The following is a 19,022-nucleotide window of genomic DNA, read 5'->3' on the forward strand; positions in this document are numbered from 1 at the left end:
CTGCTGGGATTAAAGGTCTGTTCCACCACCGCCCAGCTGTATAGGCAAATTCTTAGTACTGATAATATTACAATGAACCTGCAGCAAAAATGGCATATTTGAACAGAAAAGAATAGACAAATTTTGAAAGTTACAATGATGAGAAATTCTAGTTTTTGGAATTCACTTCTTCATCATATAAATTTTCACATAATGTATGCTTTTTGAGATACGGCTTTGTTCTATAATCTAGGGAAGTCTTGCCCTCAATATGGTCATCAAACTGTAATTTTAAGTTATGGTATTCCTTCTGCCTCATTAATTACGCCCAAGTACTTAAAGCATGCCCAAGAACTTAGAGCATAAAAATAAGCTAACTCATGCTGCTGCCTTATCAATCCCTAACACTTTCACGAATGCTCTGGCTACTTCTTTGTTCCGGAGACTATAAATAAGGGGGTTCAACATTGGTGTAAGGATAGTGTAGAAAGCTGACACTATTTTGTCCTGGGTGGGAGAACGACCAGAAGAAGGCCGCATGTATATGAACATGGCTGCCCCATAGTACATTCCCACCACCATGAGGTGAGATGAACAGGTGGCAAAAGCTTTGTGGCGACTCTCGGCTGAGCTCATATGAAAAACAGCCATAATCACACGAGTATATGAAGCAATAATGATTGCTACAGGTAAAGTAAGCATGATTACACAGCAGAAAAATATAATTCTTTCGAATATCAAGGTATTACTACATGAAAGTGTGAGTAAGGCAGGAACATCACAAAAAAAATGAGGTATTTCTCTGGAACCACAATATGAGAAAGACAATGCAGCTGCAACTTCTATTATACCATCAAGAGAGCCAAGAACCCAAGAGGAGGCAGCCATGAGGCCACATATTTTGTCACTCATGAGAATAGGGTACCTTAATGGGTAGCAAATAGCTACATAACGGTCATAAGCCATTGCAGCCAACAAAAAACACTCAGCTCCAAGTAGAGATACATAGAAGAATATCTGGATTCCACAGCCAACCATGGAGATGGACTTGTTGCCAGAAAGGAAGTTGTAGGCCATTTGGGGTACTGTAGTGGAAATGAGCATGAGATCCATGAGAGAAAGTTGACTGAGAAGGATGTACATGGGGGTGTGGAGATGAGCATCCAGGTAGATGAGAATCACCATGATAGAATTTCCTATGAAGGCCATGAAGAAGATACCCAGTATTAGGGAAAAGAAAAAAGTATGAAGAGGACTGTGATCAAATAATCCTAGTAGGATGAAATCAGAGCTCCTGGTCCCATTGTTCCATTGTATCATGAGCATGTTCACTGAGGAGACAGAATATATAATAACAGTGTTATTGTGCCATATAAGTGTCTAATATTTCCTTCCAAGCTAAAATGACACAATGTTGTGCAAATATAAGAAGAATCTTTCATTGGACATCAGCTATCATTGAACATCAGGTGATATGGGAGACTGAATTCATTTTCAGTTACCTGTCTCTGTTTGTCTATTTGTCTCTGTCTCTCTTGGTCTCTGTCTTTCTCACACAAATACACACAGAGATAGAAAGGGAGACAGAGACAGAGAGAGATACATAGATAGATAGAGAGATAGATAGATAGAGAGATAGAGAGATAGATAAAGTTTTATTCTGTAACCACCTCTGATTTTGGAGTCATGATTCTCTTGCTTCAACCTCTAAGGAGCTGAGATTGCAGACATGCAGGTACCACAATGCTTGGCTTTTAAACTCAAATTATTTAGCAAACAGAAATAGAAGGTAGCATAAAAACCTATATCAAAATTTCTGTAATCACCTATGAGGAAGAATTTAATACACATGTATAGTGTTAAGTATACATTTCATAATAAATAACACTAATGAAAAGATTTCTGGGTCCTTGGAACTCCGTCCTCTCTCTCTTTTATTTTTCTGGTAGTTACCATGTCAAATTCAGACAAGAAAATTCTATGTAGGAAAATGTAGAAATTTACTCAAATGAGATTGCTAAATTCAATTAATTTCCTGAAATATTAAACTAAATTACTATTCTAATACCAGAAAAGAACACATACATCAACATTGTAGCTTTACAGGTATTTTAATTAAAAAATTGTTGCTAATGATAGAAGACCATGGTGGAATATAATACAAACAAATATTTTTTATCATTTTATAATTTAAAAAATATATTCATACATGAGGTGTTTTAGGTCAGAAATTTTTCTGAATGGCCTGTCTTGAGTAGACCATAACTACATATTTCTATTCAAATTATAATAGCTATAATTTGAAGTATAAATGAATAAAATATCTAATAAGAAAGAATCCAAAAGACTAAATAAAATTAAATTTAAATTATTTTCAACATTACCTGCATTAGGAGAATTTTAAATTAAATATGGTTATAGAGAATATTGATCATCCTCTTTGTACCTCTACACCTATACAATGTAAGTTTTAAAGTCAGTACTCATCGAACTTATCTTGTAATTTTCAGATTTCATAATTTCAGATAAGGAATGTTTAACCTCTATTTGTCAGGTTCAAACTATAGTAGGAACACTTGATTAAGTCACAGCTGTATTTTTCCTGTATTAAGATTAATTCTTCTATATTAGGAAAATTGGGAGGAGTACAATCAATATCTATATGGAAAAAGAAAAATTCTTTAAGATTATTAAAAGTATTCTGTAATCAACAGTATTTATTGTCTATATTAGCTGTCTATATTTGATTATGCTATATCTATGAATGTGGATGTTGAAGGACTTTAGAACACTCATCTGTAAATTGGATGTCTGCAGCATACCTCTTGGTGATGTAATTGGTCAAAACAATATGTCCTCTGTGTTTTCATTTGTTTGTTTGAGCTTATATGTCTCAACCAGTTTCAGGTTGTTCCCATTTAGAAAGATCAGCAAATCATGTGACCTGCCCTGCTTAGCCTTCAATATTTCTTTCCTGTCTGCCTCCTAGATCTTCAAGGGTTCTTCCTCTGTCATATCTGATCTATATTATTTTGGAAGGGTTCTAAAACCTCTTCCCTTTTTTAGTTAATGCCAATACAGAGACCCTCTACCAAAATAGCATGTCCTTGAATTGGTGACCCAAAATCGATTGGTTCAATTTAGCAGCTTCTTTTTTCTTTAGGCCGGCTCTATTTTGACATCTCTCCCAGAGAATTAGTCATGTCATTAATACCACCAAACTTGTAACCACGTTAATTGTGATAATTTAAACAACTTAAATTAATTAAAACAGTTTAAAACTATTATTGTTGTTGTGATAGGGTTTCTCTCTATCTCTGTGTCTTTGTTTCCTATATTTGACATCAAAGATTTGGATTCATTTATTCTTCCACGTATACTTAAAGGCTCTTAAACAATTAACATTATTACTCACTTCTATTCTGAAAACAAAGCAATTTTTCATGTATTCCTTCCTTCTCTTTGGAGATTAATATCTCTGAAAACCATTCAAAACAATTATTACTTAAAAACAATGAAATTTCCTTCATTCTTCCTTGTAAGGAGATTATCGCCATTTCTCTTCATATAACTTGAATTAACATCCTTTTCTATGGTATTTAACTACAATTAAATTCCATATTATTTTCTGTTTGAAACTTATTTTCAGGCCAATTTATGGATCAATGCCAACTATTGATTCTATAATTGTTGTGGAGCAATGATTAAAGAATCCAGTTGTTTGAGAAGCACTGACTTCTTAAATTTCCACTAATCTTTCTATTCCTGTGGTATTTAGACCTGCTCTCTTTGTAGCTTACCCTCTCCCAGCAGGAGCTGTCAGCATCTGTGGCTTAAGATCTCTGTTGCAGCTTAGAAGCTTTTTGAGGAAGCCTCAGAGTGAATCCTTAGCCCACAGCCCAGTGTGCCTGGGTTGGCTTGGGTGTATCTTAGTTTTAATCCATGAACCCCAGAGTAATATATGCCAATTTAGCACAAGTTTTTGTCCTAGTCTGAATGTGCATGGCTGGGGCTAAACCATATGGCTTGGCTCAGCTAAGAAACCAATTCTTCCTGCTTCCTACTCTGAGTGGCATGTGTTTTCCACTCAGGAGTCTCCAATTAATTTTTACAAGTGAGATTTTGCCCAATGTTAAGTACTGTACATAGTATTAACATTTCTAATAAATCCTGGAGCAGGATTTAAAAAGGAAATATGGAGAAAACAGATTACTTAGTGGTTGAGAGTGTTAGCTGCTTTTCTAGAGGACTCAGGATCACTTCCTATGAACCACATGACAGCTCACAATTATCGCTAACTCCACTTTCAAGAGAAATGATGTGTTTTCTTTTCTTGAAGGATGTTATATTTCTGAGGTTTATAGACATGAATAAAGTAAATAGCCATATACATAAAATAGAATAAATAATTATTTTTAAAATTTCAAATGAAAAATGTAAATAGCAATTTTTGGAATGAAATATTGAAAACAAAAGGTAAATACAATGGATTTTAGTTATTTTCAAGAGAACAGTAAGTATATTGGAAGTATTATACATATAAAATATACAATACTGTGAGTTGTATTTTTATATACAATATTTAGGACTAAATGACAACTGAAATAGTGACAACCTTCCAAATCTGCTAAATAATGTAGTTTTGATAAAAGAAAAAAAGTTATAATGTAGAAGAAAATTTGTTCATGTGTCATTAGGAGAGAAATAGGCAAAACCAATGTTTTGGTTCTACAGAACTACAAAAGAAAGAACCAAATCAGATGGTGAATAAAATTGAAAAGATGTTAGTTTTCCATCTTTTTAAAAAATTCTGCTAGAGATGTAAGTTAGATTCTTTTACATGTTATGCTCAACCTCAACCACTAAGCTAGATCTGATGATCTGCACATCTGCAAAGTCACGCTCTTAAGGCCATCCAGTGACTGCCCAACCTGGGGACCCATTCCATTTGCAGACGCCAAACCCAGACACTATTGTGGATGCCAAGAAGTACTTGCTGTCAGGAGTCTGATATAGCTGTCCCCTGAGATGCTCTTTCAAAGCCTGGCAAATACAGGGGAAGATGATTACAGACAATCATTGGACTGAGCATGTAGTCCCCAATGGAAGAGTTAGAAAAGGGACTGAAGGAGCTGAAGGAGTTTGTAGCCTGTAGGGAGAACAACAACTAATCAGACCCCCCAGAGCTCTCAGGAACTAAACCACCACCCAAAGAGAACACATGGAGGGACCCATGGCTCCAGCCTTATATGTAGCAGAGGATGGCCTTGGTGGACATCAATGTAGGGAGAGGCCCTTGTTCCAAGGTAGGCTCAATTCCTCAGTGTAGGTGAATGCCAAGACAGGGAGGTAGGAGTGGGTAGGTGGGTGGGCAAGCACCCTCATAGAAGTAGGGAAAGCAAAGTGGGTTTCTGGAGGGGAAAGTGGAAAGGGGATAACATTTGAAGTGTAAATAAATAAAATATCCAATAAAGAAGAAAAAGGGAAAAAATAACATCTAAAATAATGTAGATCAGATATGACAGAGGAAGAACCCTTGAAGATCTAGGAGGCAGACAGGAAAGAAATATTGAAGGCTAAGCAGGGCAGGTCACATGATTTGCTGATCTTTCTAAATGGGAACAACCTGAAACTGGTTGAGACATATAAGCTCAAACAAACAAATGAAAACACAGAGGACATATTGTTTTGACCAATTACATCACCAAGAGGTATGCTGCAGACATCCAATTTACAGATGAGTGTTCTAAAGTCCTTCAACATCCACATTCATAGATATAGCATAATCAAATATAGACAGCTAATATAGACAATAAATACTGTTGATTACAGAATACTTAAAAGTCAGTACACAATGTCTGTTCCAACACCACTGGTATTAACTGGGACCACCAGGATCCATGGATACAGAAACCCACCCTGAACAGTGGCTCAGGATCCTTCTGGTCTGCACCTGTTCACCTTGAGCCCAAACTCTGAAGCCAGTCCTACATTACCCAGAGAAGGCTCAAACTCCAGGCTCTCCAGGCTTTCTGACACAGCCAGGATCACAATATCACAGGAACACAGGATCCCATGATCCCAGGATCTTAGGAGCTTGGCTACACCAGGATCTCAGGGTCCCAGAGATAGCTTGACTCCAAGGAACTCTGAAACACCCAGAATCTCAAGATCACAGGATCCTAGAATCACAGGATCACAGAGACAGCTAGAAAATGAGGAGTTCTGACGCAATTAGGATTGCAAGAAGGACAGACTCCAGGCAGATTGCAGGGACAGGTAGCTCTAGAGATATTTAGATGGCAGGAGGCAAGCATAAAAATAAAAGCAACAGAAGCCAAAATTACTTGGCATCATCAGAGCCCAATTCTACCACCATAATAATTCTTGGATATACCACCACACCAGAAAAGCAAGACTCAGATCTAAAATCACATCTTACAACAATGATAGAGGACATTAAGAAGGACATAAATATCTCCCTTAAAGAAATAAGGAGAACTCAGGTAAACAGGCAGAACCCCTTTAAGAGGAAACACAAAAATCCCTTAAAGAAGTACAGGAAAACACAATCAAACAGGCAAAGGAAATGAACAAAATCATTCAAGATCTAGAAATTGGAATATAAACAATAAAGAATCAGAAAGGGAAACAACCCTGGAGTTAGAAAATCTAGGAAAGATAATAGGAGTCATAGATGCAAGCATCACCCACATAATATAAGTGATAGAAGAGAGAATCTCTGATGCAGATGATACCATAGAAAACATTGACACAAGAGTCAGAGAAAACACAAAATGCTCCTAACCCAAGGCATCCAGGAAATCCAGAACACAATAGGAAGTCAAAACCTAAGGATAGTAGGTATAGAGCAGAGCGAAGATTACCAATCTAAAGGGCCAGTAAATATCTTCAACAAAATTATAGAAGAAAACTTCCCAAACCTAAAGAAAGAGATGCTCATGAACATACAAGAAGCCTACAGAACTAAAAATAAACTGGAACAGAAAAAACAGTCATCCTGTCACATAATAATCAAAAACCAAATATATTTAAAAAAAGAAAGAATATTAAAAGCAGTAAGGGAAAAAATGTCAAGTAACATATAAAAGCAGACCTATCAGAAGTACACCAGACTTCTCACCAGAGACTATGAAAGCTAGAAGATACAGGGCAAATGTCATGCAGAAACTAAGAGAACATAAATGCCAGTCCAAACTATTATACCCAGCAAAACTTTCAAATACCATAGACGGAGAAACCAAGATATTCAGTGGCAAAACCAAATTTACACATTATCTTTCCACAAATCCAGCCTAACAAAAAAATAATAGATGGAAGACACCAATACAAGTAGGGAAACTATGCTCTAGAAAAAGCAAGAAATCTTTCAAGGAACCTAAAAGAAGTTAGCCACATAACCATAATTCCACCTCTAACAATAAAAATAACAGAAAGTAACAATCACTTTTCCTTAATATCTCTTAATATCAATGGAATCAATTCTCCAATAAAAAGACATAGACTAACAGAGTCCATAGGTAATCAGGACCCAACATTTTGCTACATACAGGAAGCACACCTCAGAGACAAAGACAGACATTACCTCAGAGTAAAACACTGGAATATAATTTTCCAAGCAAATGGTCCCAAGAAACAAGCCAGACTAGCCATTCTAATATTGATTAAAATCAAATTTCAACCTAAAGTTATCAAAAGGATAAGGATGTACACTTCATACTGGTCAAAGGAAAAATCTACCAGGATGAACTCTCCATTCTGAACCTCTACACTCCAAATGCAAGGGCACCCACATAAAAGAAAATTTAGTAAAGCTCAAAGCACACATCACATCCCATCCAATATTAGTGGGAGACTTCAACACCCCACTCTCATCAGTGTATAGATCATGGAATCACAAACTAAATAAGGACACATTGAAACTAACAGAAGTTATGGACCAAATGTTTTTAACAGATATCTATAGAACATTTTATCCTATAACCAAAGACTATACCTTCTTCTCAGCACTTCATCATATGTTCTTCAAAGTTGACCATGTAGTTGGTCATGAAACAGGCCTTAACATATACAAGTAGGCTGAAATAATCCCATGCACCCAATGAGATTACCGCAGACTAAGGCTAGACTTAAATTCCAACAAAAACAATGGAAGACAGACATACACATGGAAGCTGTACAGTGCTCTACCCAATGGTAACTTGGACAAGGAAGAAATAAAGCAAGAAATTAAAGACCTTTTAGAATTTAATGAAAATGACACGTTGTATCAACTCTTATGGGACACAATGAAATCAGTGTTAAGAGTAATACACATAGCTCTAAGTGACTCCAAAAATAAACTGGGGAGAGCTTACACTAGCAGCTTGACAGCACACCTGAAAACTCTAGAATAAAAAGAAGCAAATGCACCCAAGAGGAGTAGCTGGCAGGAAATAATTAAACTCAAGGCTGAAATCAACCAATTAGAAAAATAAGAACTATACAAATAATCAACAAAACCAGGAGTTCATTCTTTGAGGAAATCAACAAGATAGATAAACCCTTATACAGATTAACAAGAAGGCACAGAGAGAGTATCTGAATTAATAAAAATCAGAAATGAAATGGTAGACATAACTATGGAAAACATGGAAATCCAAAAATATCATCAGATCCTACTACAGGAATTTATACTCAACTAAATTGGAAAATCTGGATGAGGTGGACAATTGTCTAGACACATAACAGGTAACAAAGTTAAAACAACATCAGATAAACAATCTAAATAGTCCCATGACCCCTAAAGAAATATAAACGGTCATTAATAGTATTTCAACGACAAAAAGCCCAGGACTAGATGGGATTAGTGGAGAATTCTACCGGACCTTTAAGGAAGACCTAATACCAATATTCTTCATACTATTCCACAAAGTGGAAAAATAAGAAACACTATGCAATTGATCTATTAAGCCACGGGTATGCTCATACCTAAACCACACAAAGACCTAACAAAGAAAGAGAACTTCAGACCAATCTCCCTTATGAACAATTATGCAAAAATACTCAATAAAATTCATTCCACCCAAATCCTAGAACACATCACTATGGTAAAGTATTTATAATCAAGTCTACAATCAAGTAGGCTTCATCCCAGGGATGCAGGGATGGTTCAATTTATGGAAATCCATCAATATAATCCACTACATAAACAAACTCAAGGGAAAAAAAACCCACATGAACATCTCATTAGATGCTGCAAAAGCATTTTAAAATATTCAGCATACCTTCATGCGAAAAGTCCTGGAAAGATCAGGAATTCAAGAACCATACCTAAACATAGTAAAAACAATATACAGCAAACTAGTAGCCAACATCAAACTAAATGGAGAGAAACTTGAAGCAATCCAACTAAAATAATGGACTACACAAGGCTGCCCACTCTCTCCTTATCTATTCAATACAGTGCTTGAAGTTCTAGCTAGAGCAATTAAACAACAAAATTAAGTCAAAGGAATTCAAGTTAGAAAGGAAGAAGTCTAAATATCTCTATTTGCAGATGATATGAGTATATATTTAACTGAGTACAAATATTCTACTAGAGAACTACTAAAGCTGATGAACAACTTCAGAAATGTGGCTGTATATAAAATTAATTCAAACAAATCAGTAGCCTTCCTTTATTTGAAGGATAAACAGGTTGAGAAAGAAACTAGGGAAACAATGCCCTTCACAATAGTCACAAATAATATTACATACCTCAGTGTGACTCTAAGCAAGCAAGGGAAAGATCTTTTTGTCAAGAACTTCAAGTCTCTGAAGAAAGAAATTGAAGAAGATCTCAGAAGTTTGAAATATCTCCCATGCTCATGGATCAGCAGGATTAATATAGTAAAAATGGCCATCCTGCCAAAAGCCATCTAGAAATTCAAAGCAATCCCCCATCAAAATTCCAAATCAATCCTTCATAGAGTTAGAAAGAGCAATTTGCAAATTCATTTGGAATAACAAAATCCAGAAGATCAAAAACTATTATCAACAATTAAAGAACTTTTGGGGGAATCATTATCCATGACCTCAAGGAGCAAATATGGAGATAACATATAGAGCAGAGATTGAAGGAAAGACCATCCAGAGACTATCCCACCTGGGGATTCATCCCATATCCAGTTACCAAACCCAGAGACTATTGTGGTTACATGCTGAAAGGAGCCTGATATGACTGTCTGCTGAGAGGCCCTGCCAGAGCCTTACAAATACAGAGAGATGCTCACAGCCAACCATTGGACTGAGCACAGCGTCCCCAATAAAGAAGTTAGTGAAAGGACCGAAGGAGATAAAGAGAATTGCAACCCCACAGGAAGAGCAGCTTCAACCAACCTGTCTGCCAAGTGCTCCCAGGGAATAAGCCATCAACAAAGTAGTACACGTGGCTCCGACTGCATATGTTTGAGAGGGTAGCCTTGTCTTGCATCAATGGGAGGAGAGGTTCTTGGTCCTATGAAGGCTTGAGAGATGTCCCAGTGTAGGTGAACTGAGGGCAGGGGTGGGGTGGAAGTGGGTGCATGTGTGGAGGAACACCCTAATAGAATCGTGGGGAAGAAGGATGGGATAGAGGGTTTCGGGGGGGGGGACTGGGAAAGGGGACAACGTTTGAAATTTAAATAAAGAAAATATCAAAAAAAGAATACTTAAAATTCATCATGTCCTCCTTTACATGGCATGGAAGAAGATTTATGACAATTTTGTTATTGATCAAACTTAACTCCCAAAATGACTTTTATCTTTCATCTTCTCAAACAAGGAGCAAAAATTTATCCTTAATTGATCTGTGCACCTTGTACAATCCATACAAATATCTTTTCAAAGATAAAAATTTGTAAGATTCATATATTACAGAATGAAACACAAAAATGCAGCTCTGACAAGAATTCATCTTCAAGAGTGCCAAAATGACCAACTGTTCCAGCTCCCTGCCTCACCTCATGTAGTTTCCAGAGACTTACTTGTAGAACAGTGTCAGCAGTGGCTGATGATCCTCAATAACCTGTGTTTATCTATCCTTTCAGATGCTTCCACTCAGTTCTAAAGTTAAACCATGAACTTTCTGAGTACACAGAGACTGGACAGTAAATAAGGCCAGCCAGCTTTTCTTTGCCAAAACCATTTTTTTGGTATTACCTTTTGCCCCTCTCCCAAACTTAATTCTTTACCCCAATTCAGCAGGAAGAAGATGCAGAGAGTTAGCATCCTGATCCCTTGGGTTTGTGGTGCCTAGTTACAGATATTTTTATAAACTATAGATTGGTTGTCATTTTGAGGATAATTTGCAAATGGTCATAATTTTGAACAGGGAAGAAACTAAATAGAGAGATTAAACTTGGTGGTTTCTATCTTTTCTTTCCTCTATCCTTTCTTTCTTAGGTAAAGGGAAAGGGGTTAAAAAGGAAAAAAAGTAATAGAGTGTTATTATAAGAGTGTAGATATATAGGGATGGATTTTTAACTTACTCTTAAACAAAGAATTTTATAACTATATTCTTAACATTTGTGGAAATTGTTTTATTTGCATACAGAATTGAAATTATATTGTCTTACATTGGTACATAATTTATATATTAATACAGGGTTAAGGTTTTCATTGGAACAAATCTTTGTATATTTGTATAAAATTTAAAATTAATTTTGTTAGTCTTAGGCACTGAGCCTATATAACTCATTTAAGAATACAAGGCTTAGACATATTCCTTCCACTTCAAGTAAAGATATAAACATCAATACCACCATATGGAGTTGCTCTAATTATGGCAAGCTAGCTAGATGTCCTAATTTCCTCTGCTGACAAAATTCTCTCCTTAAATGTCAAATGGATACAGAATAGTCAACTGCTAATCTCTGAAAATACAGGGTAATCTAGTCGTTCACAATTGTTTGCTTTACTTAAGTTTGTCAGATTGTTGGGCCAGAAGGCTGAAGACAGATGGTCCAATATTATAAGAACGTTGAGGACTAACCAGGCAATTAGCTGTCTCTGCAAACTGTATAAGTTTTGGAAGCTGTCTTAAATTCCTTCTCAGATCTCTGATGTGGTTGAAGACTTGTTATAGTCTCAAAATTGAACTTTAAATTGTCTACCATTAAAGGAGATTTCTAGATTTGAAAAGATGTTTTTCAGTTGGTGATACCAGTTGAAATCAAGCATGATTAAGATACAGATATTTTTAAACTCTTCAAGTTAAGATAAATGATAAAATACTATATCTAAATTGCCAAATATGGTGAACTGGGTGTTATAAGTGTATATCATACATTTTAATCTGAATAATTATTATAATTATGTTCAATGTATATCTGAGATAAAAGAACCTTTTAAATTAAACAAAAGATGTAGCTGCTTGTATTCTAATGCTAATTGGGTTCTCTAGAACATTTTGAACAAGAGGGTCTGCATATAGCTTCTGGGATCTGCCCTAGTTAACTTTGATTGGTAAAGATGCCAAAAGCCAATAGATGGGAGGAGAGACAGAAGCAGGATTTAGAATTCCTGGGTTTGGGGCTGCTATTAGGAGGAGAAATGCAGAAATAATACATTCCTGAGAAATATGGAGAAAAGAGAGGCAGGGCTGCCATGTAAAAGGCACAAGAAAACACTGCCCCAGAGCGTTACTCAGTTGGGTCAAGAGGAGCCAAGATGGAACATAGAAATTAGAAATAAATAACTACAAATTATCAGTGGGAGGAAGATTCTAACAGCATGGAGATTAGGCAGTTGCCCAGATATTATGATGATTAATATAGATTAAAATATATAGTGTGTGTGTGTGTGTGTGTGTGTGTGTGTTTGATTAGAGAACATCAACTACTGATAGTAAACAGGCTGGTAGTGATCCGGTGCCAGGACTAATTGAAAATATTAATATTACAGCCTATAATCTATCTAGCCAGAAACAAAAAAATAAGTCCTAGAATTGAATGAATATTAAAACACACCACACCAAATATATGAAATACAACAATGACACTCCAAGGAGAAAAGTTTATAGGAGTGACTACATGGAAAAAATCCTGCCAGACTTTAAAGGCATTGCAGCTGTTCTGCCACACGTATGTCAGTAGGTGGCAAAGAGGAGAAACACTATGCCAATACTCAGTATTCTGACCTAAGATCATCTAAATGATTAATAGCCTAGCATTCCTTTTTAAAAAATGAGAACATAAGATGACCACCTATTGGGTGATATGGAGCTTGAAATAGCTCCCAGGTAAAGATCCAGCTATAGCCTAGAAGAATTACAGCTCTAGGTGGGAGTGAACCCAAGATAGAGGACCCTCAAAAGAGATCATCTGAGTAGACCAGAGGAGGAGTGCAGTTGAAAAGGCCCACACACTAGTGACATGGGACTCAAACACGGAGCTGGACTAAGATGACCTTGAATTCAATGGGTGAAGACCTGGAGGGAGACAAACCATATCCAAAATGAAGTATGTTCAACTCCATAATGCATAGGTGGGGCATAGCAGTCCTGAGTTGAATCCAGACACTCAGAGACAATGGGTCTGATAGGTCCAAGTAAGTCATGGAGAAATGATAGATAAAGAGAAAGATGTGAGTATGAGGGGGTGGAGGACTGGAGACTCAAACATAATGAGGAATCGTCTGATGTGAGTAGCTGATAATGCATCCTGAAATATGCTGCCTCTTCAGCACCAGGGGCTTATTATCACCAAAGGTCAAGCAGACATCCATGGTCTTGGATGCTGCCTTTAGACATGCTAATGTCTGAGAACTGTGCAGAACTTTCTCCTCTCCTCATTTGAGAATCGTGAGAAATCTGTCCCTAGAGGCATAAAAGCAGGAGAGAAGACTCCACCCCTGGGGAGAGAAGACTCCCCAGAGTCAAGAGACTCTGCACATTGTGGGGTGTGTAGTAGAGCCAGAAACCAGTATGGTAGAGCTGGTCCCACTACTTCCATGTTGTGGTCCCACCACTTCCATGGGGGAGGGAGATATACCCACCCACCTCTCTCCTCCTTGCCACCTACATTAGTCTGGAGAGCTGGCCCTGAGGTCATTGAAGTGGGAGAGCTGTTGCTGTGCCTTGCTGAATACAACACTATGGAGAGTGAACCCTGGGCTACCCTGGGGCACAGAGAAAAGCTGGACCTAAATGTGGAGTTTGTGGGTGAACAGGATGCAAGTACATGAGCACAGTAGGACCTGTCCTGCCTCTTATCTACAGGCTTGTGTTGAGGATGAAAGAGAGACACCCTCCTCCCTCTCTTATCCCTTGCCATCCATCTATGACAGGTGGGAGAGCTGATGCCAATGTCATGAGAGTGGGAAAATTGGCCATTTCCCAAACCAGCTGCAACACTAAGGAAAGCCCGCCATGCATCTCATCTGGGCATCAGGGGAGAGCTGGCACTTATTGCAGGGGTTTCTGGTGAGCCATCTCCCAGGGCATGAGGGCAGAGAGCTGGAAGACTAACCAGCTCAATTACCTCTCAGGCCTAGATCCAGGAATTTGAATTGGGATACCCCAACATCTATCCCATTGATGAACTGCTAGAATGCATGAAGTGACTCATCTTATAGATCCAAACCAACAGGATCTCCATCACACAGGGCAACAACAGGTTATCTGAGAGTAATTCAAGTGAGGTTCCTGTGTTGATCATCTAGACAATAGCTTATTAGAGTGAACATCTGCAAGCAAAAAATGTGTGGACAAAAGTGTACAGTATGGGACAAACTGTTACACACTACAGCCTCCAACATGAGATTTTTTTTTCCCTGTTGGGGAGTAGGAGATTTCAAAGATGGAGGGTGGGTCTAAGGGGAAATGGAATGTTTGGAACTGGAGTATATGATGTAAAATTCACAAAGAGGCAATTAAAAAGTTTTAAAACTGGAGAGATTTTATATTAATAATTAATCATATACCTTAAGGCTTGCTAAAACAAGAATGGACAACATCCAAAAAGGAATATATGGGAATTGACCATAAAGGTCTAGGGTAAAATTAATTTAATGCATTTTAGAAAAAACACAAAGAAATAGTAAAACAAATATTTGAGGTTCACCTAAGCCCTTTGCAACACTACCCCATAACAGCTAACACCAGATATTGAAAATTACCTCATGGTTGAAATGTTTGTTTATTCTAAGTATGACACTGTTAGAGCTCAAACAGTGACCTAAGCTTTATCTATCCTATCATTGGTGATTCAGAAATATTTGATATGTAGTTAATTTAAAAATTTATTTGAGGAAAATTTCTAAAAAATGAGCTATGTTTTTAAAAATACAATAATGTCATGTATGAATATTTTAACTTGCCATAAATGAAACTGAAAATCTAATATAACACCACTTAGGATAAAAATCAGCAAATCACAAAAACCCTCTGTATGAGGTATTAGGCCTTACCATAAATGTTTTAAGTTGTCAATTTCAAAATAAATTCATGAAGGTCAACCAATGTTTATATGAGCAGTATTCATAATTTTAAAGCAAATATTTCTGGTACTAAATTGGTCACTGCAACATTACCTACACTGTATTCTATTTAATAAATAATGTTTTAAGGTCAATAATTCCTATAACAATTAAAAATATCACTCCAAACTATATAAAAACAACATACTTCAAATGAACACCTGAAACTTGCTTTTGTTGGCTCATTCTTACCGCACAATGTTTAAGCAGATTGAAGAACATTCCTGAAAGACCTCAGAGCATATGGTTTAGCAGGTCCTTCTCGTCAACTCAAGATATGTAATTAAATTGAATTGCCCAAACCACTAAGTCATCTGTGGACTCTACATCAGGAAAATAGGTGAAAGGTTATTCACTTATTCAACCTTCATTTAATTGTCTTCTCTTCTTCTTTTATCTAATTAGGGATATACATTTTATTTCTCAATTTTGTACATATATGTGAGAAGGGTATAGGAGCTGATATGTTGCTGATGTACCACAATTCCTTATATTTCCAAATCTCCAAATCAAATTCCCTTGCAACAGCTTAAAGCCTCTTTTTTAATCCTAATTTATTTGAGGACATACATCATTCTTAAGCATTCAGATGGGCTGCTTTCCATTGCTAACAGCAGAGGATTTTCCAGCCCAACTTGCCATTACTTTCTATATCTCCTATTAATAACAAACTCAACCATATCTTGAATTTATTTATACCTGTTTGCATTCTACATACATGGTGAAATCATCAATTCACTTAGGCCAGAATAGAATGTGACTGGAAAACAGTAGTATAGGAACTGATCAAGTATTGGCATTTTCCCTAACTGTCACTTAGTGGTACTTTAATCATTTTAGTTTTAAAAAGTGATATCACAAATATAGAACTTAGTTGTTTGTTACCAGAACAAACATTGATAATGTACATTGTCTTGAGAAAAAACTTTAATCTTTATGTTTCTCAATGTCTGTATTTTTTAAATGGGCAAACATAAAATAATATTTTCATAAACAATATTGTTCACATTCTCCTAAACCAGTCCCATAAACCTCATTTAATTTTATTGTCCTACCAGAAAGTTAAAGTCAACATTACTTCATTTTTACTGAGAAAAATATCTCTGCGTTCTATCTAGGTTCTCAAGATCAATTCCATGGGAAAAAACAAATATCCAACACTATGAAAATTGAATTGAAGTCTAAAGAGTATTATAATTACAGTGCATTTCCATCATTATTGATAACATACAAAATTAGATTTTAATTGCCAAAGGAGAAGAAAAAGGTCAAAACTAGAGATAGAAAAAAGAGAAGAAGAAAAGGACACATAAAAGTGTTTAGTTAAATAGTAATAAAATACTGATATAGATGTTAGAGTTATCCATTTAATATATGATGCAGTATGGCTTTATAAATGTTGTAATAATTTAATCAATAGTTTATTAGTATCATAATTTCTTATAATGTTAGGTACATCTTTATATTAAAAGTTTTTCCATAATTTCTAAATTTTTAATTTTTAATTAGTGTGTGTGTGTGTGTGTGTGTGTGTGTGTGTGTGTGTTTATCCATAGTAGGTTGGGGATTATCCAAGATATTCAGAAAGGAGTGACAGGTTTCCTTGAGCTGAAATTGTGAGCAGTTGCAAGCTGCCAGTTGTAGGTGCTTGGAACTAAACTTGGGTAGTCTGAAAGATCAATAAGTACTTAAAAAACTGAGCAGTCATTGCAGCCTCTCCTCAATCTTTTGAATAATTATGAAATGATTAAATATTATAACATTATTTTGAGGTAGGGAAAATTGAGCTGTTTTGAAAAGAGAACAGGACAGACATAATGTTGAGTAAAGATATTTCAAATAAATTAAATACTGAAACATAGTGTTGAAGTAAAAAAATTTGGAGCTAGAGTGAACTGAAATCTGGAAGAGTGGAAAACAGAAAGAAAAAATGAAGAAATGGGGCAAATTAATTAAGAACCTGTAGTGAAATTTAAGTCAGATAACTAAATATAAGCATCTACTCTCAATGAGCTGCATTATATAAAGTCATTCAAGATATGCACTTGAATGTACTACCTTATAGATATAAATACATATTTATAATAAAGTCATTGTGCTAATTTCAAAATTACACATCAAATATGTGTTTACAGATAGAAACTTCAAATCATACATCACAGAAAGAATTGGGCATATCTTTTAGAAAGACCCATGAGTACTACTGTGGAAACGTTCATATCTGGAACATTGGAGATAATAGATAAAATCAATCTGCTTTTTAATCTAATGAATATTTTTTCATGGTTTTACTAAGTCTCAGTATTATAACTGTCCTAGAAAATCAGGCAAGGTTTAAAATTGCTCTTGATTTCTGCAAATTAGATTCTCTCCTGACACTGACAGTGAAGCACTACAGAACTTTCTGCAATAATCTAAGTCATTTTAATTCCATTAGAAGTGTGTGAATGTCTATTTATAGATCTGTGATATAAAATCACTTATTCATCTCCACTCTTTTCCTGTCAGTGAAGTGCCATTTGTTTTTTTTAGTATAGTTCTTTACTTCTGTCTTTAGTATATCCTTTCAGTTACAATTCATACATTTACAGGCACACGTATATATTCATATTATGTATGTATATATAATCAAATACAAATGTATATTCTTAATACATATTTCTGTGTTCTTATTTCTTGTGAAGAAGCTAAGATCTACAGTATAATGAGTGCAGAGAAAATACATGACATCAGTCTTATTTCTTAAAAAATGTCATGCAAGAAACCTTGATTTCTGAAAGAAAGGAGTTACATTCTTACTTTCCCATCAACTTTTGTGTGATAGTCCAAGCTAAATGCCCCTGAGAATTTCTTTTAATTTTGGTATAAGAAGTAAAACTGTTGCTGTGTTTATGGATAAACACCATGGGAACAAGGAATGTTCAACACTATGGATTGTCTCATCAAGAGGAGAGATATATATTTTGTTTTCTATCCAAAGTGATGGGGGTAGACATGCACAATAGCTTGGTGACCTTATCACCATCTGTGTGGCCAGCGTCCACACTGGATCCTCACTCACATCCTTGTCTTGAGCTTCTTTTACCAGTTAATCTGTAGAATGTATCTTTATGGAAGATGCCCTTGTACTTTACAAAGAGTTTTGGTGTAGTGACATCTTAAACGTTTTGTGCATATGGGGTTGACTTAATTACCACCATTTTCCCACCAAGTTGTGTCTTGCCTAAAGGGCCTAAAATAAACTACTCTGTGCCAGACTCTCTGACTTTGAACCAGAATCTTGAAGAGACACGACAATTTTATACACTCATTTTCTTCAAGATTTTTTTTTTCAGGATCAAGTAAATTTTTTTTCTTTTTTTTCTTTTTTTTTTTTAAATCACATAACAATAACATTATTTGTCACCTTTGATCTTGTCATCCTTTATATTCTAGTAACTTTGTAATAAGCTCAATTTTATCAGGTAATATTTTTATATTATTATCTTGTTAATATGTAATTTCTTCATTGGTAAACTACATTCATCTTTCTTGTGTAATCTTAT

The 19,022-nt window shown here is 35.8% G+C and overlaps 1 protein-coding gene and 1 non-coding gene across 2 annotated transcripts; one reads left to right on the forward strand and one right to left on the reverse strand.

The window, feature by feature from the left end:
• Window positions 1-312: 312 nt before the first annotated feature.
• On the reverse strand, window positions 313-1,395 carry LOC110329925 (olfactory receptor 2M3-like). The gene has a single exon (XM_021209867.1). It carries the CDS (start codon window positions 1,303-1,305, stop codon window positions 358-360), a length of 948 nt encoding a protein of 315 aa, XP_021065526.1. The 5' UTR covers window positions 1,306-1,395; the 3' UTR covers window positions 313-357.
• Window positions 1,396-13,042: 11,647 nt separating this feature from the next.
• On the forward strand, window positions 13,043-13,172 carry LOC115065147. Its single transcript, XR_003844945.1, has one exon. It is a non-coding gene; the product is annotated as a small nucleolar RNA SNORA17 (small nucleolar RNA).
• The last annotated feature ends 5,850 nt before the right edge of the window (window positions 13,173-19,022 follow it).

The sequence above is a fragment of the Mus pahari genome, chromosome 12, assembly GCF_900095145.1.
Source record: "Mus pahari chromosome 12, PAHARI_EIJ_v1.1, whole genome shotgun sequence".
Classification (NCBI taxonomy): domain Eukaryota; kingdom Metazoa; phylum Chordata; class Mammalia; order Rodentia; family Muridae; genus Mus; species Mus pahari.